The sequence below is a fragment of the Idiotropiscis lumnitzeri genome, chromosome 14, assembly GCF_059441095.1.
Source record: "Idiotropiscis lumnitzeri isolate Australia: NSW breed Sydney's pygmy pipehorse chromosome 14, RoL_Ilum_1.0, whole genome shotgun sequence".
NCBI lineage: Eukaryota > Metazoa > Chordata > Actinopteri > Syngnathiformes > Syngnathidae > Idiotropiscis > Idiotropiscis lumnitzeri.
In genome coordinates, this window is record NC_142404.1 from 19,809,090 (window position 1) to 19,834,747 (window position 25,658).

General features: G+C 47.0%; 1 protein-coding gene across 5 annotated transcripts; it reads left to right on the top strand.

The window, feature by feature from the left end:
* Positions 1-365: 365 nt before the first annotated feature.
* LOC148323930 (uncharacterized) lies at positions 366-25,376 on the top strand. Of its 5 annotated transcripts, XM_088314672.1 has the most exons (15): positions 366-636; positions 1,666-1,819; positions 8,025-8,162; positions 10,951-11,041; positions 11,140-11,277; positions 12,015-12,083; positions 12,605-12,643; positions 12,724-12,843; positions 16,007-16,180; positions 16,258-18,761; positions 18,942-19,056; positions 19,384-19,441; positions 21,297-21,677; positions 22,362-22,457; positions 23,056-25,376. In XM_088314672.1, coding segments are annotated over exons 3-15 (3,816 nt in total). In that variant the 5' UTR covers positions 366-636; positions 1,666-1,819; positions 8,025-8,133; the 3' UTR covers positions 23,058-25,376. The 5 variants fall into 5 exon arrangements, with proteins under 5 accessions (XP_088170798.1, XP_088170799.1, XP_088170800.1 ...); XM_088314671.1 differs by lacking the exon at positions 366-636 and having other exon boundaries at positions 1,327-1,819; XM_088314673.1 differs by lacking the exons at positions 366-636; positions 21,297-21,677 and having other exon boundaries at positions 1,326-1,819.
* The last annotated feature ends 282 nt before the right edge of the window (positions 25,377-25,658 follow it).

The window sequence follows — 25,658 nt, forward strand, 5'->3', positions numbered from 1 at the left end:
GTTCTCCATTGTTTCACTAATGCCGGCCCATGACTCGTCATTTCGCTTTGATTTCAACGGAAATGGACTCGTTAGACGAGACAAAGGGTGAGTTCTTCCCATGTTCACAAAGTTTTGCCCATGAGTCAACGTGCGAGTAATCCGCGATACTCTTTGTTCCCTTTCGTTGTAGGCCACAACCACAACAGGAGGTAAAGTTCAGGTGATAAGAATACGCGAGTCCTTCAACGTTTCAATGCAGTCTTCTTTTCCTTTTTTTTTGTTGCTTTGATTTTACCTGAATGAAATGGTTGTCGCTTTTCAGGTTACATAAGACGACAACGCCCCCGCCCCACTGAGCCCTTTTCATCCCGAGCGCCCGCCTCTCTCTCTCTCGGTAAAGTCTTTGTACGCCATCCGGCCGAAGCTTGAGAGTCACACGAGCATGGCAGCATCTCGGCTTTTTGCGCGTCTTACATACCATTTTGGCAACGCCGCACAAATGCGTTTGAACCCCACGCATGAGCACACGAGCACGCACACGCACTGACTGTCAGGCTGCCGAGCATCACGACTAAATCTAGGTCAAAGCAGAAGCCCGGCGGTATTCTCCTGCAACACACACATTCATATGAATGCATCGCTCCAATCTTCATGGTAGGCCGCAAAATTAATTTGCCTCTTAATAGGTTAGCCGACTTGTGATTTGGCTCAAGACCAGCGTGACTAAGCGCACTCTGGAGTCATCCTTCTATCATCCTAAAAGAGACTCTTAAGTGCATTTTGCTGTGCGCTCGCTTGCTTTGATCTAATGGAGTCTGGCAGCGTATCATCCGAGATGCGAGCACATGCGTGGCGGCGGCCAGAAAATAGAGGAGCTAATTTCCTCACGTCGTCCTCCGCCAAGCCTTCTATAAATACACACAGCTCTCTGTTGTAGCTCCGTTAAGACAGCCGTCACCATCCTCAACCCCCCCTCTTTTGTTTGGCCAATTCGTCCTCATAATTGCTCCCTTCCCCTCTGCTGCTGTCGTCTCATGTGGAGCAATGTGTGCCGTGTCTAGACTCCCCCAAAAATTGGCTTAGGAAAAAAATAAAAAGAAAGATTACAAATTTGTTTTTGAGAAGAAGAAAAAGACAGCTTGGCTGTGCACGTTATTTCAGCGATGAAACATAAAAGAAGCATTGGAATCAAAATCTATTTTCTTCACATCCATAATGCATTTTGTCTCAGAGGACTGCAAAAAGGCAAAATTGGGTTAGAAAAGGGGGGGGGGTGCAACAAACAAATAATCCATTTTGATGCACCCCAAAAGTGGTTGACACCTGAGAAGTATGCAGAGCCCCCCCCCCACCCCCAACCCACCATCGACACATGTTCAGCATCCTCTGGGCAGCTGAGAAACCGAAAGAGCGAGAAGAGAGAGTGAGCGAGCGAGCAAGCGAGAGAGTGAGTGCGAGAGCAGCGAGGTGGAAACGCGGCTGAGCATCACAGGAAGACACAAATAGAGCCATAAAGCGGCAAATTAGGCAGCCAGGCCAGAGGGGCGGGGGGGGGGAGGACGAGGACGAGGACGAGGAGGAAAACCTCCGAGACGTTGTCAGGCAGAGCCGTGCTTCATTCAAGATCCTCTCCTTCCTTGCTCTTATTTTTTTGCTGTCTTTCCTTCTTTTTTTGTGCGTGAGGATGCGAGGACCTGCCGGATCTTCCTGAGGCTGGATGCTGGCATCCACGCAGCCAGGCCAGGATGGATCCGCCGCCGCCGCCGCAGCTGACCCAGATTCCCAAGTCGGCACCGGTCGCCGGTGCTCCGGGGATGTGACGTTGATCTCCGGCGAGGTAAGGATCTTTGACGGGCGCCATCGGTTACATTCAATGATGAGGTGCGAGCAAACACAAACCATCGCTTCTGCTTAGCTTAGCTTTGGGACAATTCAAAGCTTTGACGTGAGTGAGACGTTACATGACATGATTTGGACACGTTCGCATGCTTTTGTGAAGAGCAAAAGGTGCATCTGATCGGACTGAAGTCACGTGACGGCAATTACACAAAACTACAACGAGTACCAAGAACTGCCACACGAATGAAAAAGTTGCTTATTCAAGAGAGAAAAAAAAACACATGACGTGACCAATTCACAATTCTTGATCTATATTTTTAATTTTATGAAAGCACCAAAAGGAGAAGAAAGTTGATGTTTTCAACAAAAAGAACCAAGGCCTTTGAGTGAGATGAAAAGTTATACTCGTAGGAGAAATACTTGGTCCCCCCCAAGAAAAATGTGTCAAATACAGTAAGAAAAAGTGTTCAAAAGAATTTTTTTTCAAGAACTTTCCACATGTAAAGAAAATTCATAATTGCAGCACGAACAACGACATACTTTGAAAAACTTTTTTACCGGTCAGTCCGTGATTTCGGTACCGTTCCGGCCTTATTCATAAAAATTGTTGGTGGGTTGGACTAAAATCAAACTACGGCCTTTGTTCATCGAAATCTTTTTTTAAATAGTTTTAATTTTCGATTCATTGGGTAATGATGACAATTAAAAAAAATGACTTTATTCGCACGACCTGAGAATTTTTTTTTCTTGAAATTGTTTTGAATTTGTTGTTGTAACATCGAAAATGTGACTTTCATCTTATTACGACATCATCTTGGGAATATACCATCTCAACATTTTCGTCCCAATAAAAGATGGCTGAATAGGACACCTTTTTTAATTTTAAGTCTCAAAACAAAAGTTATTTTTTTTTAAATGTAACTTTGTGTTTTTCGTCCCTTGAAAGTCAGCAACTTTGAATACTTGCCCATTTCCGTATTCATTTTGTTTAATTGTCGTCCGAGAGGTCTCCTCTTGCCATATTTGATCTACTTTATGGTTTCTCGCCTTGACGTCGAAACATGCGACGGAAGCATCGGCCACCCTCGAGCGTGCTTTGCAGACTGGCCCATTTGGAGACGTGTCACGCGCGGCATCGAGTCCGTCAGCGTGCTCGCTTCCCCTAAAGTAGCCGAGAGAAACTAGGCTAAGCGAAGACCCGCATCAATAATTGACTCAGTCGTCGTGGCTCTGGGAATGCTTTGGCTTGTGTGTGGCATCAAGTCCAGCCCGTCACACAAAGGAGGCGCATTTATTAGTTGTCCAAATCGACGTCCATGTTAAAAGCTCTTCTTCTCCCTTGCCCCATTTTCTTTTTTCTGTCACCGTGCCCACTGGACCGTACTGCAATTTGGCTTGGGCACTTGGGGGTGGAATATGCCGTTGCTGGCTTGTCAGACTTGCGGCTTCAAGAGTCATGTGTAAAGCAACAACTCTGCCGCTTGCTGCTTTCTGAAGCAAGTCGGATCCGACCGACCTCTGCACAGATCACGCGCGCTTTCTCAGAGTGAGCCGATCGGCCATCAAGCCGTTTCGTGCACTCGATAGGACCGATTCAGCTCCATTGTGTAGCCACGTAAACGAAAACTAAAAAAAAAGGGGGTCAGCCTTCGCCCAGAGGTTAGCGGGTCCCGTGCCATGATGGACGCATGTAAAGAAGATTGTAAAATGGCCAATGGCACAAAGACAGACGCAAGTGGGTCCGCGAGTGGCTTTATGCTGCAGAAAGTGAATGGAAACGGTCAGCGAGGAAAGAGGACGCCTTTCATTTCGCTGGCTCGGCATCAATACGCCATTCAGCGTCTTCACAATTAGTCGTTCACTTGCAATGTAGGCGAGAAAATGCTCGCCGCTTTGTTTTTCTTTCTCCTTGTTCAGGTCTTGAAGTCGGCGAGACTTGGCCAGATTGACGTTGTCAACTTGGCCTTCAATCAGGTGCTTGTGAAATGAAGTGAAATTGGCAAGTTGGTCATGACGAGGACACGGCGGCAAATAATGCTCACGTGCGCATGACAAAAGTGAAGCGACGAAAGGAGCTTGCGGAGCGCATTTTGAAGCCAAACGTTTGAAATAATGTCGACATTGCGAAATGCATTCGTTCAGCCAAAAGTGAGCCCGTTTTGAGACATTGAAACTGATCAAACGTTGTTAAATAGGAAACGTGGTTAAATGAACTCGATCCATCAAATTGTCGTTAAATGCAAAGTCGAATGAAATTGCAAAGGACGTGAAAATTGGATGTTTTTTTTTGTTTTTGAGTTAAAAGCACTTCAGCAATAAATAGCTCTCACTCAAAGACTGAACTCATCTACTCCCAAAAAAGCAAAAAGACGCTGCAGGACCAGATTAGACTGTGAGAGAGACAGAACGGTAACGTCGTCTCAGCGGGGCAACAACCTTTGCAACATCAAACGTCTTCAAAAAAGCGCTAAAAATAGAGCACCGAGAGAAAAAAAAACATTTTTATGCAAGCGACGACAAGAGCTTCAAAATGTCCGGCTGCAACAAAATCAATCCTTGTGCACTCAGAAATAAAATATGAAATCGATGATGTCATGATGGCGTCGTTAAAGCGCGTTTATTGACAATTTGCAAGAACATTTCCAAAGACACTTTGGTGACAAAAAAAAAAAGAGTAAGACGTGCTGACATTGAGACTTTCAAAGTTGAAATTGATTGAACAAGGTGACGTGAATGCGATCAGACATCTTTTTTTTTTTTTTTCTAAAGGTATGATATACGTTTAGATTGTTGCAAAAATTCACAGGTCGGAAATTAAGCTGACGTGATGAGATTAAATTCATGATTGAATGAAATGGACAAGTTGACAAGACAGAAACGACATCCTTAAATGACAAAATAGCTCCAGTGAACGGTCGTGACGTCAACTATTTTGATTTTATACATTGAGAAGACGTTAACCACAAAAATGAACCGCCAAGTTCGAAATGATGCTGACATTATTAAATGGTGTCCGATGGAAATGAGTCGAGCGAAACTCACGTTGCCAAGCGATTCTTATTTGAAGATGTCTTTAAGCAATGGAAAGCATTGCAAATGGCTAACTTCAATTTTCAGGATCAATCGGCCGTGTTTGCTTTTCCATCGTCTGTCTTGCGTCATACTAGCTAGCTCGCGCAAAGCTAACCGGTCCGGCCAGCGTCTTTTTTCTGCTGCTGTGACGACTGACGGTGTAACAGAAGCAGCAAAGACGGCGTTGATCCGGTGCCCGGCTGGCCTTTACTGACATCATTCGCTAACTCCTCACGTAGGACTGCCAACGTCATGCTCCGCGCTGGGCGGAGGCCGGAACGGGGTCGGGGACCGACATTTTTATGAAAAAAGGCCGCAGGGTCGAGGCCGGAAAGGTACGGAGCTCGCGGCCCGAGGGCGGAGGACTGAGCGGCAAAAAAGGGTCAAGTGCCCAACTCCGCTCATACGAGACGAGAGGGTTGCCTCGGCAACATTCCTCTGCGACCATAAGCGATGGCCAAATCGTAGAAGCGTGAGCGATTTGCCTTCAACGTGCCAATGCAACTGCTGTCCGCGTGTTCTCGACGTCCCCCGGAGGCCTCGTCCTAATTCCCTTCGGCGTCCAGTTGCTGCTTTAATGGCGCTCATTTGCGTCCCCTCCCGGCCCAAAGGAAGACGTATAATTGCGCTATTTACACTGCAGCCTTTTTCCTCTCCGGCGCTCGCTCTCGCTCTCCCCAAAGTCAGCACGTGCCCGCTTTGTTTGTCTTTGGATTGTTAAGCGGCAACAATGTTTCCAGTTTGTCCCGTGCAGTCGGTGGAGGCGGCGCCAGCTGCTCTTCTTCTTCTTCTTCTCGTAGTTGGCCACAATGGGCCCAAGCCAGCTCCTTTGTGGCACGCGGGCGCCATACAATGAGCAAGTGTCAAAAAGCAGACAAGCGATGGGACGAAGGCTGAGCGGCACTGGATTTGTTTGCAAAATCCTGCACGAACGTGGTGTGTGTGTGTGTGCGTGTCGCACACTCGGTTGCTTGAGGCTTCTCAGACATTTGAAATGAGGACAAAGGTGGAACTCGTCTGCGTTGACGCAGCGCAACGACATTTGCAGATCGCGTTCACGTTTTCAAATCGTTTGGGAATGAACTCGATTGTCGTCCTTGCACAAGTCTGCAAAGATCCCAGAAATTATTTGTAGGCCAGCAGAGGCGAAATGTGCTCGGCAACGAGTGACTCACACGTGGCACATGTCCACTTGAGGCCATTCACCGTGTTGGGGTGCCGCTGCCGGGCAACGCAAAGCCTCACTTGGAATCGCTGCTTTCATTTGGAGTCGCCTTTGCGGGACTTCAACATGGACGCAACGTTTTTGCTAGCACGTCGGTGAAAACGTTCAGAAAGTTGAATGACCGCCGTCGACACCTACGTGCGTGGACATGTCATATAGGAACAGCATCCATGAAAAAGTCACAAGTCTGAAATGGAACATTTTGTTTGAAGCGGTCGTTTTGGTCTAGGTCAAGGCTTCATACTTGGAAGAAGAAATAAATATATCACGTTTCACCGATCAACGTGAATTTGGGTGGACCTGAAAGTCAACCTGAAGTTGCTCAATTGCCATTTGGAGAAAATTCCAAAACTTCATTCTGGCAAAAAGTCTGTAAAAACGTGCCACAGACACCATTTTCCCCAGTGAACGTAATTTGCATAAACGTGTCCGTCATAAGAGGATGCATGGAAGCGTGCCTGAAGTCCAACGCAAAGACCGACATTTCGGTTCCAGATTCTGTTCTCCTTGCTTGCAGTTTTTTTCACATGAACCCCGATTGGGGGCATGTGTCCTCCGCAGATGGCCAACACCAAATTGTTGTTTTAATTTATTTTCTTTTAACTATTGTTGTCGTAGCCTGCATGCGGCTGTACAAATTGTCCTCTTTTGAGTGAGAGAAAATGCTCCAAATTGAATGTGTCCAATTGTGATGACGCAAGACGAGCAGCCGGAAATGAATGCACAGCGCCATCTACCGGACACATTTGGAGAACATCATTCACTTTGGCACGCATTCACATGCTCGATATTCGTTGAAGAATTCGGACAAGAAGCAACAAATACAAGTTGGCGAAGGAACACAAATGCAAAGACCTGTGTTGAAGTTTCAGATCGTTTTTTTAAATTACTGTCGTAGCCTGCATGCACTAAATATTTTATTTATTGGCGGTTCAACATGTGGCAGGTCTTACTGCCCTCTGTCAATTCGTGGTGCAGCAAGCAAAAAAGCAAACAAACAAACAAACCTAACAGCAGAGTTAAATCTCTTGGAACTTGGTTTTGTCACTTCCTTGTTTTCCACTAAGCGCCACTAGATGGCTCTGCTGATCAATTTGATGATCGTCAACACGTTCACTCTTTCTTTCTTCACCATTCATGGAAGCCTCCAAAAGTGGTGATTATTTGCGTGGCGTTCATCTTTTTTTGTCTTGCTTTTATTTCTTCATTTGGTTGAGGAGCATCAGTGTGTGAATGTGTTTGAGTGGCGCGACTAAGTGTCATCACACTTGACCTGGATTATTTCTGAGGCATGCAACTATTATCAGGCTAATGGACATTTCTGATGGCTGAGCCATGTCAATGCGTCCATCGGGACACATGATTAGCTTTTGTGCATAGTGTAGCTATTTCCAAATGACAATCACGCTAGCAGCCCACCAAAATAACAAAGTTCCAATTCGGTTTTTTTTTTTAGAATGGGCCGTTGAGACTTTTTTGTGCTACTTGTAACTAAATTTGGGGTTGGTGAGCGCACTGATTTAAAAAAAGAAAAGTGTTTGGTAATGTAAGTATAACTGTGCTGTAGCGCCACCCAGCGACAACTTTGCAATAATTTGGAGGCTCCTAAAATCAGAGCGAAAGTGAAGAGTGGTAGTGCAGTAATCGTCGTGCAGATGATGCACATCATCGTTGCACCTTCTTTGAAGTGACCAATAGCAGTGTCAGGTCATGATGATGATAATTGCAACAATTCTCTGCTTTCGTTCTATTCAAGACCGACTGCGCTTTGGACGCGTCAACCAGGACAACAGATTGCATTTCTCTTGAACTTTCCATGTCGTTCTCTGTGCAATGAAAATGCTGTGCATCAAATGAGTTGCAACAACAACAACAAGAAAATCTATATTTTTTGTGTCCCCTGCAGCCACCGATCGTGATCGCGCTCATCAGTCCTGCTTGATACTTGGAGGACGAGCAACTTCTGTGCGCGGGCGGAAGCGAAGCAGGCCGACTTGTGGTGGAGGCCCCGGCAGATGGTGACACTGCAGCAGCACTTCTCCGGGTAAAAAAAAAAAATCATGACATCCTCCTGAGATTTTTTAAGTGAAAACACGCAAAGAAATTGTTACAACCAGTCAAGTCTCGTGTGCCTCGGGCACACCCTCAGCCAATTAATGAAGCCACCTGGGTTGAATGGGCCACCCGAAATGATGTCAGAACGTTTGAGTCAAATTCAACTGACTTGATTCAGTTCAGACAAATTGTCACAACCAGCTTTTTCCTCACAAATCATAACACACGATTGCAAGGACTGACAACCCAAATGAGTTCCATGTTGGATGGGCAAGACAAAATTTCAAATCTCTTTTTGCCAACGCCGTGTCCAACGTGTCAAAGTTTGATGATCATGAAAACGGGATCGCGAGGGCGCCTTCACGGCGGCTCGCAGCTTTCATTCTGTTTGGCTCTCCTTCTTCAAAAGCAAATCTGTTTCTAAAAATACGCAGCTTAGTCTGTCTCACATTTGAAGATGAAGCGAAAGCCTTCAATTAAGTCATCACACAATTCGCCTGTAAGGGGGGGTCGGGGGGGGGGGGGTATTTCAAAACGAAAATTGTCATTAACAGACCTTCAAAATCGCCACACCTAATTTTTGTCAAGTTTGCCACCATAGATTGAGTTGTGGCTTTTGGTGGATGGTTGTGTGCAGTGTAATGTTCAAAGATCCATCAATGAGCGTGTCCCGTGCATTTGAAAGTCACTCCAAGTAACACTGCGGTGCGGTGCGAACCTCTTCAACTTGCGCATCGAATTGTGAGCGCGGCATCGATTTGCCGTCGGTGTGATGAAGAGAAAAAATAACTCTTGAGTTGTGGACAAGCCGCTTGGATCAACTCGCATATGCTCAGCCAGGTGTGAGACGAGGTCCGTGATGATCTGTTGATGAAGAATCCATTTCAGTTCCTGACCTCGCACGCCGGAAAATGAGTTGGCATATTGGCTGAGTTACGAAAAGGAAAATGGGGGGAAAAAAAAAAGAAGAGGATGGTGGCCCGGCAAGTAAGTTATTCCGTTCAATGTTTGGCTTGTTTTTAAGATCGTTTGAACCCATGCAGGGTCTCATTAGTGTCGTTCTGCCCCAAAACACGGCAGCCCCTCAGGACTGCGGAAAAATCGTGCTGTTGAAGCTTTGGAGGAACCTTCGGGGCCGCCCGCATATTTTATTATTAACGCGACGACTGCAGTGCTGGAAATGTTCCAAAACAAAACATCAAAGGCTTGGACGTGCTCCCAAAGAACATCTTCAACTTCATTTGTGTTTGTCCCAACGCCACGACGGCAACGGCGGCAAACGCAAATGAAAGGCGGACACGGAAATTCGCAATGACTTTGGGATTTCTCTCTGCGGAGAAGGACAAATTGAATTCCTTGCCCAATTTTGCTTCCCTCATCGGTTTATTTCCGACAAGGACCCGAGCCTGCGCTTGACGGAACGGAGCCCAAAATGTCTGATTCCGAGCAAAATGTGCATTTGACAGCGTGGCCTCTTTGGACTTTTTTTTGGGGGGGTTCTGATAGAGACGCCAAGTCGCGTTTTGCCCAGCCGGTTTCTTTTAGCCGCATTCGCCAACTGCACCTTTAAAAAGATGACACAGCACGGGAGCAATGCGGCGTGGAGCCTCTTTATGACTTTGACGCTTTTGAGGATCACCGGGAGTCAAACCAGCAAATTGTCTTTGCTCGACAGCCGCTTTCGCCGTCGGCCGAGCTGCAGGGCCAGACGCAATCTTTCGGGAAGCTTTTAAAAGGTTGCGGTCAAGCGGACCTTTAAAAGGCGACTTTATGTGTTTGGAATGAAAGTATACAGCCCGTGGCTTCAATTGTGCCGTTGCGTTTTGGAACGGTGACACGGCCCATTATCTTGATTTTGGCAGCAGACGGACGGAGTTGCTCCCTTCAGTTTCCTCTCCAGCAAGTAAAATGCATGCTCGATCCACTTTAAGTCTGAGGATTTCAACGCGCCACACCTCCGCCACCTTGAGTTGGCTTTTTTTCTTCCTTTCGTCATCTCCTCAGCACGTTCAAAATTCAATTTTCAACGGCCGCACATAGCAGGCAGTCAGCGGTAGAACAAAATGTTGACGTTTCTGCGAGAAAGAAAATAAAGATCCGCAAAAGCCTACTGGAACAAAGAATTAGATTCAAGATGAATTATTGCATTTTTCTCAATTTGAACTGGGCGTGTTCAAATCCGTTGTGTGACGTGTTGAGCACTTGCACATGCAGTCTCATTTTCAATTTTCAGAACCTCCCGGTGACTCGACGACCCCCCGAAACCAAAACGCTCACGCGGTTGGATTGAACTGCAGCAAAAAAGAAAAGAAAAGAGTGTGCCTCATGGCCGCAATACTTTTTGGCGGCTGTTGACGGGCAGCTCATCTCATTTCTGCCATTTCACGCACTCTCAAAGTGTGCGACGATGTGTGAAGTTGTTGTTCGTTGCCAAGTGAAGGCTCTTCTTCGCCTCTTCTTCACATCAACTTGTTTGTCAGACAAGGACAACAATTTCCGCTTTGGACTGCCATCACAATTTGCTTTGTTTTGTCAACTGGAAATATTTGCCCACAGAAAGCGCTGAACAAATGTGTTAGAGTTTCTCAAACCGGGGTCTCGGGTTCCTCTCGGGTTCCTCCAGCCGTTCAAATTGTATCGTCAGCTAAATGTGCGCGCTGAGACGTCTCGAGGCAAATGCGATGTGAACTTTCTCTTGCTTTCACTCGGCTTCCGTTCCCCGTGACCCGCTTGGCGCTGCTTCTCAGGAGTTTTCTTCTTCTTCTGTCGAAATGCAGCATGGAGGAGACGGTGCAAACATTACTACAGAAGCAGGACTCATCGGAGGGCCCCAAAGTGGACCCGCTGGACCTGATGAAAGCATACAAGGTAGCAAAGACTCAAGACTTGATAAAGCTCAAGATGGTGAGTTGGAGAACTCTTGCTAAATGCCAGCGCTTTTGTGGTTTGTTGCGTGTGTATTCCAGGACAAACTTTTGGAGGAAATGTGGAAGCAGCAAGACAGTCTGGAGGCTCCGGCATCTTCAGAAACGCTTGAGGCTGGTGGCGGACCGGAGGAAAACTCCGAAAGCAATTCCGTGCTCCGACGACTCCGAGCTTTGGAGGTAGTAGACCGAGAGGTTCCCTTCTCCTTTTTTCGAGTGGATCCCTCAAGACGGCGAAAACTGGGATGCAAAATTCGGTTTGGGTCACGCCAGCCGCTTCCTGAGTGCTTCTCAGACTTCTGACATTAAATTCAACCTCAGCACATTCTTAGCTGCACAAATGGACTCCATTGGGTCCAAATTGGTTTGAAGACGCTGTGACATCATTATTTTACACTCTCCTGATTTCACATTGTACCACAATGCTCTTTAGTGTTTTCGTTTGGGGGATTGACTTTGCCAATCTCAAACCATCGAGCCATCCAATTTCTGGAGCGCTTTGCTATTCAAACGTCAAATCTCAGAACTGTGAGGCAAACCTGCCAACCACGATACCGAAGATTGCGGGTCCCTTTCCAGACACGCCGCATATTTGTTGACTTGGCTGAACTCCCCGACGGCTCGTTAAACGTAAGATGGGCTAAAATTTCAAATCGCGCGTTGAACACGAGAATTCGCATGTCCCGTTAGACAGTGGCGTGTTTCAAGTCAACTTCACTTTGCTCGCGTCTGACCTTTTGTGCACTCTGATTGCGAGCCTTCCGGCTGACGCGTGACCTTTTTATGCTCTCCGCCAACATCCCCTGCCTACAAAACATTTTTTTAGTTTTATGATCAAGCTAAGTATTGAGCCCAGCTGGCCGCTGCGGGTTGAGTTCATCCATGTTTTTCATCAAGTGTCCATCTGGCTCCTTCAGGCTGAGAATTCTGCTCTGTCCTTGGAAAACGACAACCAGAGGAAGCAATACGAACGCTGCCTGGATGAGGTAAGAAATTGGGAAAACATTTTCTCGTAGTTTTGTTTTCATTGTTTGACTTTTTCAAGTGCACAGCCAGCGAACTAATCGTCACGGTGATCATTTTATTTTTGACACGTTTTGCACAAATTCTCGAGCTGGAGGTTGGCAAAGTACGCAAGTTAAAAATTGGCCTCCTGGGTTTATTGTGTTGCCACTTCTATTCATTTTTCTTTTTGGGCGTCCTCAACATGCCGGAGTAGCTGTAAAAATGAATTCATTTCGGGGTCCAGAACATAACCTCGCAAAACTCAACATTGGCACACGAAATTCGGTGGACATGCGTCATGAAAATGTCGCAGTCACAAATGGAACAGGAAGTCAGCCATTTCGCTTTGAAGCAAATTAATTGCAAAAATAAACAAGAAGTCGGCCAGAAGACATTTGAGGCGACACCAAGAGCTTGTACGAACTTTGACGACCTTCTTTTTTTTTTAATGTTAAATTGTGATGCATGTTTGAGCGGCTCAATAATGACTTTTGTCATCCAGGTGGCCAACCAGGTGGTCCAGGCTCTCCTCACTCAAAAGGTGCGTCATTACATTTGCAGCACGTATGCTGGCCTACTTGAAGTTTGTATCTGACATCGTCGCTGTTCTGCACTTGGTAGGACTTGAAAGAAGAATGTGTCAAACTGCGCACGCGCGTCTTTGACTTGGAGCAGCAGAACCGCATCCTGAGTGTTTTGTTCCAACAACGAGTGCGAATGTCTCCAAGTCCTGCAGCCCAGGTAAGAGCACAAGCCGAGTCAGACTCACCAAAGCTTGGCCTTTTTTTTTTTACTTTAACCTTCGCTTGACGTGGTTTACGGGGGACTTGTTTTAGACTTTATTTTTGTCTTTTTTTTTAACAGCGCCTTTTTTTGTTTGGTTGTTTTGCAGTGTTTTTTTTTTTTTATTTTAACCTGGGAAACCTTTTTTTTTTTTCTTGTTAGTTTTATTTCAAATTGGTGTTTGAAATGTATGCATCCAAATCTGCGCAATTGTGTAATTATTTGGGCCACACATTGCATCTAAAGACAATCGTGTTCAAAGTTGACGCAGCTATTTAGCATGCTGTGAGGTGAGCGAGCCAACGAATGCTGTCTTTTGTCTTTAACCTTTTCGGCAAAGGTCATTCTTTTCGACTTGACAGCGCTTTGGCCTTTGTAGAGCATCTGTATGCGTTACCAGAAGGATGCTCAAAGACGTTCGAAACGAGGCCTCTTTTCTTGCTTTGGGAATGGCAAAATTGGGCCGGAATCTTCAAAAGTGTGCCGGGCGCGACCGAGTCATCAAACTTGACTTTGGTGGGTCTACCCGTGATAGAGAAGTCTGCCATATTTCACTTCGCTAAGTGATCAAATAAAGTCATGAGCTGAGTCATTGTCGTTTTGTGTTTCATGGCAAGTCCGGAAATGCTCCAGCATCCTCGGGCCACATTCAATGCGAGAACTCAAACGTTTTGTCATTTTCATTGTCCATCGGTCTAGTGTATCGGGTTCGAATTTGCAAAAATCTCAAGAAGGAGTTTCAGGCTGCCTGAAAATGGCCAAAATGGCCGATTCAAACCAAAATGCCCGACTTGCTCTGCCTTTTCAGGCATGGCAAGGCAAGACTTTTTTTTCCTAGTTCAGAATCAGAATCAGAATCAGAAATCCCTTTATTGTCATTGTACTCAAGAGTGCAACGAGATTAGAGAGCTCCCCTCTCCAGTGCAATACAACAATAATTCAGATAAATATATAAATTAGATAAATAAGAGAATAGTTAGTGCAATGGAAAATAATACTGAATAGGGTATATAAAAACACATCACGATGCTGTTCTGCAAGGTAAGGGTGTTCTCGTGTGTGTGTGTGCGTGAGAGTTCAGAATAGAGATGGCTCTCGGGAAGAAACTGTTTCTCAGTCTATTTGTCCTCGATTTGATGCATCTGTAGCGCCTGCCAGAGGGCATCAGGTCGAACAGGTGTGAGTTTGGGTGGGTATTGTCTTTGACGATGTTGAGAGCCCTTCTGAGGCACCGGGCGGTGTCGATGTCCGACAGTGAGGGGAGAGGGCAGCCAATAATCCTTTGCGCTGTTTTGACTGTCCTCTGGAGCCTCACTCTGTCCGCCTCAGTGCAGCCGTCGTACCAGGTGGAGACGTGGTACGTCAGCAGGCTCTCGATGGACGAGTGGTAGAAGGCCAGCAGCGGCTTCCTGTCCAGGTTGAATTTCCTAAGGACTCTCAGGAAGTGCAGACGCTGGTGGACCTTCTTTACCACTGCTGTGGTGTTGATAATAATAATAATAATATTCCCTTTATTAGTCCCACAATGGGGAAATTCGAGATTCGAACCCAGGCCTCCTGGGGAGACTGGGTCCTGAACGCGGCGCCTTAGACCACTCGGCCATCCTGGCAGACTGTGTGTCCAAGAAAGGTCATCGGAGATCTGTACTCCCAGGAACTTGAACGTGTGGACCCTCTCCACACACACGCCTTCGATGCAGAGGGGGGGCGGCACCGTCTTGTTCCTCCTGAAGTCGATGACGATCTCCTTTGTTTTCGCAATGTTGAGTTGCAGTCTGTTGTCCTCGCACCAAGCCGTCAGCCTCCGGACCTCCTCTCTGTAGGCTGTCTCGTCACCTTCCGAGATCAGACCGACCACTGTCGTGTCGTCAGCAAACTTGACGACGGTGTTGTTGCCGTGGGCCGGGCTGCAGTCGTAGGTGTAGAGGGCGTATAGGAGAGGGCTCAGCACGCATCCTTGAGGGGAACCGGTGCTCAGCGTACGGGTGGAGGACGTGTAGGGGCCGAGCAACACAGTCTGGGGTCTGTCGGTCAGAAAGTCCTTCATCCAGATGCGTGTGAGGGTTCTACTCACGATAAACATGTCTGCCAAATTTTAGGATGCCGAATGAAACTGGCTCGGGAGCTGAATTAAAAAAAAGAAAAGAAAAAAAACTTTCACTTCTTGATTTACTGCAACATCCCCAGCTCTCGTGTGTGATATTATCGTCTCACACCTGAGGCTTGAATTTTAAACGCTCCCGTCTCCAGTGGAGTCACAAACAAAAATGATCTTCCTTTATTAGTCCCGCAGAGGTTCGGCAACACAAAGTATAAACGCAACATTGTCAGAGGAATGCTAGGCCACCTCAAGCGCATTTCCCCCTCCTAGCTCCATATGACTTTGGATTCCTGCAACCTTTAAATCAAAGCTCACAATTTTGGCAAACCCCTATGATGAGCCTTGGAATTTGCAAAATGGCTGCTTCCCAAACCAAAATGGCCGACTTCCGCTAATTATAGCCATGCCCTCCCAGTTTTTATGATTTTTCTTTTCTCTCTTTCTAACTTTCCAACAAAGTACAAGTTGCCTAAAACAATTGCAGTGTCTGGTGAGATTGATTTTAAAACTTTCTAACAAACTACAAGGTCAGGAATTTGCCCTAGAATGGACAACATCCGGATCATTTTGGAAGGACCTCGATGGGGTGGGAGGTCGGATTTGCCGACACCTCTGCCATTTTTAAAAACGTTTAGAGCATGTGACTCACGAGGTACGGCACACTCAAAAATGTCTGAAGAAGCCAGAAATGACCAACAAGTCGGGCATTTTCGGTTTGAAGCGCAGCCATTTCAGGCAAAGTTGAGGCCTTCCACTTTGTCCGAAAGATAGAAAAGAGATCACCAATTCACATGAATTGGGTCGACAGGTCTGCCCTAAAAGTATGCGCCAAAAAGTCTAAGGACCCATACCCAAACTTGAACTGGAAGTTGTATAATTTGATAGGAAGCCATCTATTCTGGATTGAAGAACTGATTCATTGGCCCAAACGAGGCCAAATCAGAAGCGGGTGTTAGTGGCCAAGACAAATTGGTGATGCTCAGCGATGAACTTGAAAGCAAAATGGTTTCTTATGTGCAGGAAATCCAAAGGAATGGAAAAGTTGCTCTTGCCGCAGGAAGGTGGCCCAGTCTCTTGAGTCTAACGTGCCCTCGTAGTAGCGGAAGTGGTAGCGATCTGTCTTTATCCAGTGCCGGGAGTGAATACTCCAGCGGCTCGCACACATGGGCTGAGGGACGAGGCTTGTCCAAACAGGTGAATGACTTCTCTCAAATCTTCTCTAACGCTGTCAACATCATTCTTAATAGATGTTGATATCCTTTGCGACGCAGTGCGGCACTGGTCGGGACAAAAGGCTGAGCGTGGGCGCCGTCGCCGGTCATCAGACAGACCTCGGCTGGAAAGAAGGCCACATCCTGAAAGGCCTCAAGCGTCTTCAGACCAACATCTCAAAGGAGAAAGCCTCCCCCGGCTCTGTGCCTCACTGCAAGGACTGCATGACCTCCAACGAGGGCATCTACTCACTGGGCGTCAAGAGTAACCCGTTGGGGACGACAGCCAAGACAAACAAAAATGTCAACGGAGGGATTACCCTTGCGGGCTCTGATGAGAGCAGCAACAACTTGCATATGTCGCAAAGTCAGGAATCCAGTGACGACGTTTCAGGAGACGTCCAGACGGATGAGGGGTCAAAAGAACCCTTCGAAAACGCTGTTGCAGGCAACTTAATTCTCTTGGGTGACCCACCGGGGGAGTTGGAAAAAGAAAGCCTAAAAGAAGAAGCCAAGAATTCTGATGCCATGTTGAACGACAGCAAAAACAGCCCGGAACGGTCCTGCGACCGCAAATCCCGACTGGACCGCATGGACTTGGAATCCCGAGCAAGGGATGCGAACCCGGCCGTGCGCCATTCTGCCACTAGTGCGTTGAGTTGTGTGAGCGAAGCCAGACAGCGCAGCTCTTCAGCAGAAGTTTCTCACCAAAGGGAAGGCGGAATTTCAAGGAACCTAAAGCCCAAACCGCAGCTTTGTGACTCGGCCAGGAAGGCGTTCATCCTGCGCAGCAAGAGTGCCGATGCCGGACCGGAACAGCACAAACACATCCACTCGCCTCTCCATCAAAACCTCATCCGAGGCCACAAATCTGGGAGCCCCAGCAAAAGGGCCAGTCACGGAAAACTGCACGGTTCGGGTCATGAGGCAGAAAAAGACGATGACTCTGGATCGACTTGCAAGTCTTTGGAGCGCGTACAACAGCGCTCGCCTCTTGCGTCGCCAGTCAAAAGTCCTTCAGTGACCAAATCTATTGTGGGTGATGAAAATTCAAAGACTCCAATGACACAGCCTCAGTCCGCAGGAATTCTGTCCAATAGTGAGGAGTGCGATAACATGCAACACCAGGAGCAGCTCATGGACCTGTTCTCTTCGGAACTTGGCTCTCCGTCCGCCCCGCCTCTGCCGGGTCGGACGACTTCGCTCCTGCTGAGAACCATGTCAGATTCCGGACGCGTTAACCGTCCTCAGTGTGCCACTGTGGGAAAGACTTTGTCCGGTCACCGGACCAGTTTTTCACCAGACACTCCAGCTGCCAAAGTTGTCTTCAACGGCCATTCGTCCAAGATGCCGGACACCCCCAGTCCAGAAACGCGAGATTTGGAATCTGCTGTCGAGGGAGCCGTCGCATATCACAGTGGAATGGTTGCACCCTCTTTGTTGCCAAATCCGAATGTCTTACAAAGGTCTCAGCAGAGCATCAGCGAGCCAAAACTTTCCGAAGTCCTGCCTCAGACGTATTCCAACGTCTACTATCACAACTGTCACATTTCTGGTTCGAGAACTGCAAAAATGTCTCTTCCTGCAAACGCTAGGTCCCACGAAGCAATCTCAGGACCAGAAAGTGGTACGTTCCTGATGTTCAGTCGCCAGAACAAAGATGACCTAAACCCATCCATGAAAGGCATCCAAACCTACCGGACGTACATTTGCGACCCCCACGCGATGAATGAATGCGACAAAGCCCGGCGGAAGATTGAGACCCGTTGCAATTCTCTGGATTCCGAGCCCTGCGGTGCGCCAGTCACGTCAGACGCTGGCGTGATGCTGGACTGGGGCTTCGACGAGGAAGGCTGGCTCTTCAAGCGTTCTGTCTCCGTGTCCACCAGACCCCCACTGAAGCCAGTGATGGGCATGAACGGGGCGAAGGCTCGAAGCCAGAGCTTCGGAGCTCGCTTCATGGATCGACCCAGCTTCAATCGATCCGGCAAAGTGCGCACTCAGATCAAAACACACTCGGGGAGCTCCTTAAACTCCTTGGGTGATATTCTGCCGGGAAGCATGAGCTGCTCCAGTAGCTACCACTGCCCCATGAACCGATCGCTCCTGAACAACTTCCTCATCGAAGAAGGCCTGGCAGTTCCTCCGTGTCTGGGCTCATCTAGCGAAAGACTCCCGAGTCTCAAACTCCAACGAGAACAAGCCAGACGCCTTCAGATTGAGCAACAGTTCTGCAGCGCCTTTGGAGATCCCGTCTGCGAAGAACCCGAGAGGCAGAGCAGCATAACCACCATCGAGGAGAAGGTGATGCTCGGGATCGAGGAGAACTTGCACAAGTCTCAGGAGCAGGAGAGGAGTAGCGAAGTCAAGCAGAAATCCGGATCCAGCTTGGCTAACTGGTTCGGCTTTCGCAAGGGTAAGATTCCCGTGCCCGGCGGCAAGAAGACGGAGATGGCCAAGGCGAAAGAAGAGAAGAGGGATCAGAAAATTACGTCGCTGCTCGGGGGGAAGCAGACCAAGACAGACAAGAAGAGAGACCGGAGAAAAAGTGACGGAAAAGACTGGTAAGACTCAGCTCATGTTTTTTTTTTTTTACGTCACCTTGACACTTGTGCCATGTGTGAAATAAGAATCAGAACTATCTTGTTTTGAAGCTTGAAGCCTAAACCCAGTCTTGTATGCGCTGTTCGCATCATCTAGTAACTGCTAGCTAACCGTTGCATTCTGGGCTTTTTTTTTTTCAGTGCTGCGGGAAGGCGAGAGTCGCACGACGCCGTGCGAGCATGCATCTCGATGCCGTGCCCAGGGATATCGCTTCACGAAATGCAAGGACACGGTGACCTCATTGGGGATGCTCAGGTGAGGCCAACGACGCCGCTTGATTTTGCGTTCATGTCAACTAGTAGCCAACGAGGAACGCAAAATCATTCTCGGTCGTCACGACACAACCTCATGCGACATTCGTTGCGCGCCATTTGGATTTGGATTTTGGATGAAGCTTATTTCTTCTGCTCGTGTAATTGACGCATGCCAATGATGCACATTTGCCTCGTGATGTGAATTTCTGCCATTTTGTCCTCGGCGGCAATTCTGCTCATTTCCGTTTGGCGCCAACGGTGATCATTTCTCTTGTGCCCCAATGATGCAAATTGGTCGTGCGCTCCGACGACGCTGATGATGAATCAGCGAGCCGACGGTGAAAACGGAGACCTGATTAAGACCACCTTCCAGGATGCCGTCATCGGTAAGCTTCAACTTTTTTGCGCATGCCTTGGCTGACGATCTGTCGGTTCAAAACAATTCATCTTTTAAGGCTTTCTATTTTTACTTTTTCCGGAATCAAGTAAAGCGCACTTATGAAAGACCTCACTTAGTAGCGTCCCAACTCAACTTCTTTCTGTAATTGTTCTGAGTTGTTCTAAGTGGCCAAAATGTTTGCAGGAAAGCGAACCTGAAATTGTTTCCTCTTGAGCAGTCGCACTCCTTCTAAACGAATAAAACTTTGTGCCACACGTCCGGCTCCAATTTGACCGAGCGGGTATTTGAATTTATTTGGGGGTCAACACCAACTAAGTCATCCGGCAGACGATGTGAACTTTGAAGATGTCCCGTAATCGTGACAGGAGCCACTTTGGAGCAATTCGGAGCGTCTGCGTTGTGAAGGTAAAGCCCCCCCCCCCCCAAGTGTGTAAATGTGTGAGTGGAAGCTCAGCATGTTTTCATGCTGCATCGCACCGCTGCCGGCATTGTCGTCCTCGTATGTTGAGAGGCTGACCCCATTTTGGATCTAATTCTCTTAATTAGATCGCCACTGATTGTTTCGATGCTCATTTTTTGGAGTGTGTGAAATGTTTTGAAGTGGAGTATGGTGACACATTGGACAAGCGACTGCTTGTCTCATCCGGCGTCACCGAGTCTTCGTAAGCTTTTACCATTTTGAATATTTTTTTTTGCATGTTTGAGTCGGGTGACATTTAATACAAAGCACACCGGTCGTACATGACAGTTTTCCAATATACAGTCGACCTCCACATTGCAGATTCCGGGATCGCGGCACCGCTTTTTTTTTAGATTTATTTTCTGTCCACCATCTATTTTAGGTGTCGTTCCATTCAAACTATTTCGTTTGACGCTGAAAGTTGCGCCAAACGTTTTGCTGAAGATTCTCAAATCCTCTTCAATCCTTCTTTTTACGCCTACAGATAGCCGCAACTCAAGGCTTATTTATTAAAGTACATCTTTGGCCAATGTTATTCATGTTTATTATCTGATGATAATCTGAACTTGTTACTTAAGTTTTTTTTTTCCTAACTGGAAACTCCTTGAGGACTCCCTCCACCGTACGATATTGCTGTCTTCGCTTTGCTTTTTGAAATGTTTTGGTATTATTTTGAATGTCTGTTTAAAAAAGTGCCACAAATGTTTTAAAAACATATTTCAAGAGGGTATTCCAAAAATATATTTTTTAACGCCATCCCATGATGCATTTCATCGCCATTGTGGTGGACGCATGCTGGTTGTTGAATGTCAAAAACGTCGTGACATGACAGCAGTGGTTCAAGTGGACTCGCTGGAATCGGCTCTTTTCGTTCCTTGCGACTCGTTTCGAGGGAACCGCAAAATTGCAGCCTACGCATGAATCGTGTCAAATGTTTGGCGCAGGAAAAAACATGGGCAGGTGTTGAGTGTTCATTCAGTAGTCAGGCAAAGCCAAGAGGAAAAAAAAACCAAAACAAATAAATGTATGAATTCAAATGCAAACTATATTTATGCAATAGATCCACCAACAATTGAATGGAAAGAATGATAATTGTCTTCTTCTTATTTTATTTTTGACACTAAATCAATGGACAAATGATCTTGCGAGAAAAAATGACTTTAATTGAAAAGCGTCCAATTTTTGGTTCAAAAGTCTAAATGCACTCTTGATGATGGAAATGCCGGGTGGGGGGCTGCAAACTTTGCCCCCCCACCAATTCTCCAAAATGGTTTTCAGTGCCACTTCAGCCACAGTGGTGTCTCCCCCAATTATCCCCCCCACCCCCAACCTACCCCCATGTTGCCCCCCCCCCTCCCCAATCGTTGTGCTTGTGTCCCAGGGACCGGCTGCAAGATGCGAACGTTGGACAGTGGAATCGGGACCATCCCCCTCCCCGAATCCTGCTCCTTCTTCTCCTCCATCCTGCACCTCCTCCCCAAGTCCTCGTCATCAACCCCCGAGCCCGAACCCGAGCCGCCCGTCTCTCGTGTGCCGGTCTCCTCCGGCGAGGAGGCGTCCCCGTTACCCCGGTGGAGGATCCCCTCGGGTTTTCGGGACGATCTCGCCGGGGTGCCCCGTTCTCTGTCCGACGCCGCCCACATCCCGTCGGTGCCTTTCCCTAGCGTGGCCTTCCCGCGGCCCGTCCGACCCCAACCTCAACCCACTGTGACGTCCGCCCGTGTGTGTGATCCCCGCGACTCCACCCAGAGACCCCCGCAAGGTAAAGTAAAGCAGAGCGGCCGGAGCGAGGACACTTGTCATTTATTTGGATTGTTCTGACAACTTTGAAGTGATCTCGTCGGTGTGCATCGTGTCCCATTTCCACTCCTGCGTCAAAGTTTGTTTTTTATTTTGAAGGGGAACCAAAGCCGAGTTGGCCAAACGTTCTGCCGCCCTCGTCTTCACTATATCACGGTTCTCTTGTTGCGGCTTCCGTGCAGCACAGATTTTGGCATTTCACAGATCACTCCAGTTAACTAAAGCGTTCCCAAAGTTGTAGTGGCTTGAAAACGAGCGGCCTTCCGTTCAGCCTCTCTGCCAAGTCGTGGGCGGAGCAACACGGCACCGAAGCGGTTGGCGACGTCATTACGTCGTTTATGATGAACGTGTCAACGTTTGTAGGTTGAGCCGTCCACGGAGAAGACGCGCAAAGGTTTGCCCAGCAGGCAAATTGTGTTGCATCGTTCAGTAGATCCCGGAAGCAACCGAACAAGAGGGGAGGGGCTTAGGTCAGGTTTAAAAAAAAAAAAAAGGAAAGGTCATGCTCTGAATGAATGACGGAACGAATATTCCCTTTTCTTGAATTTGTCCAGTCAGCACAAGTTGCAGGTTTTTATTGTCACATTTGGACGGCGCCCGGCAGCACATTTCCTCTTTTGTGTGTTTGTTTGTTTTCTCCCTCCAGGTGGAATGGAACCAAAGAGGCTGACCTACATCAAAACAAAGACAAGAACCCCTCCGAGCCAGCAGAAGGAGCAGACCCGGCTGCAGCTGGCCAACTGTAAGACTCCAAACCGTCGACGCGCACTTCCGCATTCGCGCGAGTCGCACGTGTGACGTCAGCCACGTGAACAAAAACGTTGCAAACACGCACGCGACGTTCAAGATCAGGACGCAAAATTCTCAAGCTTTCATTTCCAGGGCTGAACATCTGGATGGGATCAACATTTGCACTTGGCTTGTCGTGACCTTTTCCGGACCCCAAATGTCACGATTGTGCGCTTCATTTTCACAAACTTTGTTTGAAACTTTTTTTTTTTCAGCTAAAACGTGCGAAGCGTGTCAAAGTGAAGCCTTTGAATGTTGTTGTTATGTTTTTGTGATGATGGCGCTCTAGATAACGCGCAAACGCCACCCACATTTTAATTCGAGGTTTGTACATCTTCAGACGCGACTTTTTTGGACGTTTTTCATGTGCACTAAAAATCGGGACAGTTGAGCCACCAAAAGTCAAACGTGCTGCGAAGCATTTTTAGCCGCATTCAAAACAACAACGGCGAGCTGAAATTATGAGCGAGATGTGTCCAAATTCTCCAAACCGATGGTCATCCTCTGGATCTTTTGCTTTTCACTTCCCGTTTCCTTTCTTTCCTTTTCAGAGTTTTCAACTTCTTGGTGGTTGGAAACCGACACGGGACGGCGCAAATCGCAGACGCTCCCGCTTTCAAATTGCAACGTGGACTGCATGCGAGACCGAACACCAAAAGTTCGGAGAGTCACGCTGCCTGATTGCGGTTCGACAAGCACACACACACACACGTGCACATCGTGCGCTTCAAACGCAACACAAGACTCGTTCCAACCACGGATTGGTTGGTAAAATCAGTCGGGAAACATTTTGAGGATCCTCCAAGCATCCACGTGACTCGCCAACTGGCAACACATTCAACTGAAACAAAAACAACAAAACTCCCCCTGTGGTGACGTTTTTGGGGTTTTTTTTCAACAAGCTCACGTTTTTGGCGACCGCCACAAATGAGGTTGCAACTTTGTGACGATGAAAGCTGCAAGCAGCGACGAGCTGGCCTCACAAAAATGTTTTGGATGCGATTTTCCAGCCGCAACGGATGAAAAAGCTTCTGAGATTTTGCGTCGGTCGCGCGTCCCAAAAACGGCTTCAACCCAAAATGGCCAACTTGCTGTTTAACGTTTGACTTTTTCCACCCAATTCCGAGGCGTTTTTTTTTTTCCGACTTTCTAACAGAATGTGAGGCCCGAAAGCGGCTGCGCCAACACAACATGGCTGACTTTGCGCTCATTCAGTCGGCCATTCAGTTTTAGGGCTTCAAAATTTCAGGCTGACCAAAAGTAGCGCCGGAAAACAAAACTGTTTGCATCAAATTTTCCTGCCCAAAATGAAAGAATTGCAGACGTCCTGCTTTATTAGATTGTTAGAAAGCTTCTCACCCCAGTTTTACAAAATTGGGTGCACATATCTTTCACGACAGGACGCAAAAAAGTCTCCCGTGTAAAACAGATTTCAGGAAGCCATGTAACGTTCGTGGGAAATGATCTTTTCGAGGTTGCCAAAAAGTGAGCGCCAGGAGCTCGCTCGGAGCTTTCATTGCGATATTCCGCGTTGCCGCCAGTATTTCGTTTTGTAAATAGGAACTCAATGCGAACACAAACCGACGACGGGAGTCGACAATCACGTCAAGTCGAGCTCGTTTTTATTGCACGAAGCCATCACTTTCCCTTTTTTTTTTTTTTTTTTTTGGCGCGACAAAATACGAAACGTACAGTAACGCTCACGTTCCAAGGAGGTCGGGCAAAGGTCTCCATTTTTTCAATTTCTTTCTTTCTTTTTTGCTCTTCCACCGCGATGACGTCAGGACAAGCCGCAAGGAGCTTTACGGTAACCGAGCGCTCAGGGAAAAGAAAAGGCGGTCGTTGTCTCTGATCGACGCCGTGGCTTTGACATGACGACGTTTGACGACGTTTGACGACGTTTGACGACGTTTGACGACGTTTGACGACGTTGGCCGCCAACACACGTTTGGATGTGTTTTGAGCTCACTTTGCTTTTGTGAGCGGCGCCTCGCTTCCTTTCTGCTTCGGTTCTCGTGTTGTTTCCGTGTGACTTTTTGCATTTCTGCTTCGTCGTGTTGCTTTTCTGAAACTCCAAACCGTGCTCAACAAAAGTGACACGCGGCGCTTTGTACACGCTTTCATTTTTCCATCTTGAGTAAATACTCCATTTGACATTTCAGTCAAGAAACAATTTGGAGCGTTTCCTCCATTTTTTTTCAACAATGTCGAGACCCCCAAGAAATGAATTGATTGATATGAAAATGTCATTCCACGTGAAAAAAGGTGCAGGATCGTTTTTTTTTCTGTCATTTTGTTCAGCACTGTTCAAGACACGCTCACCCACATATCAATCCCGTCACTCTTGAGCCATATGGGAAAATATTCCAAGTGTAGCATTACAACTCTTATTTACCTCTTGATTCAAACTATGCTCACTTTCTATGCGCATGTTATTGGAGAGAAAAAAAAAGAGAGCCGCGTCGTTTATACTTGTAGCAACAAAAAAGTCTTCTCAATGTGCGACGATGTTCTGAAATTCCGACTTGTGTCAGCCTCGGGTGGGAAGTTTTTTTCTTGATCAGGGAAGCGATTGGCAACATAAGGGAAGATCGTGCTCGGCATTATTGTTGGAATTTTAAAAAAGAAATAAAAAACGGCTCATTATAATGATATTGTATTTTTCTAACATTTAACTTGTATTTATTACACACTGCACTGATTGGTGGACTTTTCAGTTTATTGCACTGCGACCTGTTGTTGATGTTTTTTAATATAATAATCCGCTAAATACAGTGACGTTTTTTTGTGATCGTTTTTGCTTATGAAATTGTATATTGCTTTGTTTTATGTTGGAGGGGAAAAAACAAATAAAGTATTACAGTACTTTTGACTTGAAACAGTTTGCACTTTTTCTTGTCATGAAAAAAATCCATTCACACCAAAGACAATCATATCCTGGAAATGGAAAATATGGCAAGACCAGTGACCATGGGACAAGACAACAAAACATTGTGAAATTAAATCGCAAATCATTCTTAAAATAATTCACACCATTTGTGCACTTATCGATGACATTATTTGAATAAACCAGAGACGGGTCTGCGTTAACAACAACTAAAAAAAAAAAACGTCCGATGGTTTAACTTCAAATAATTTCATCGCAAAAAAAGAT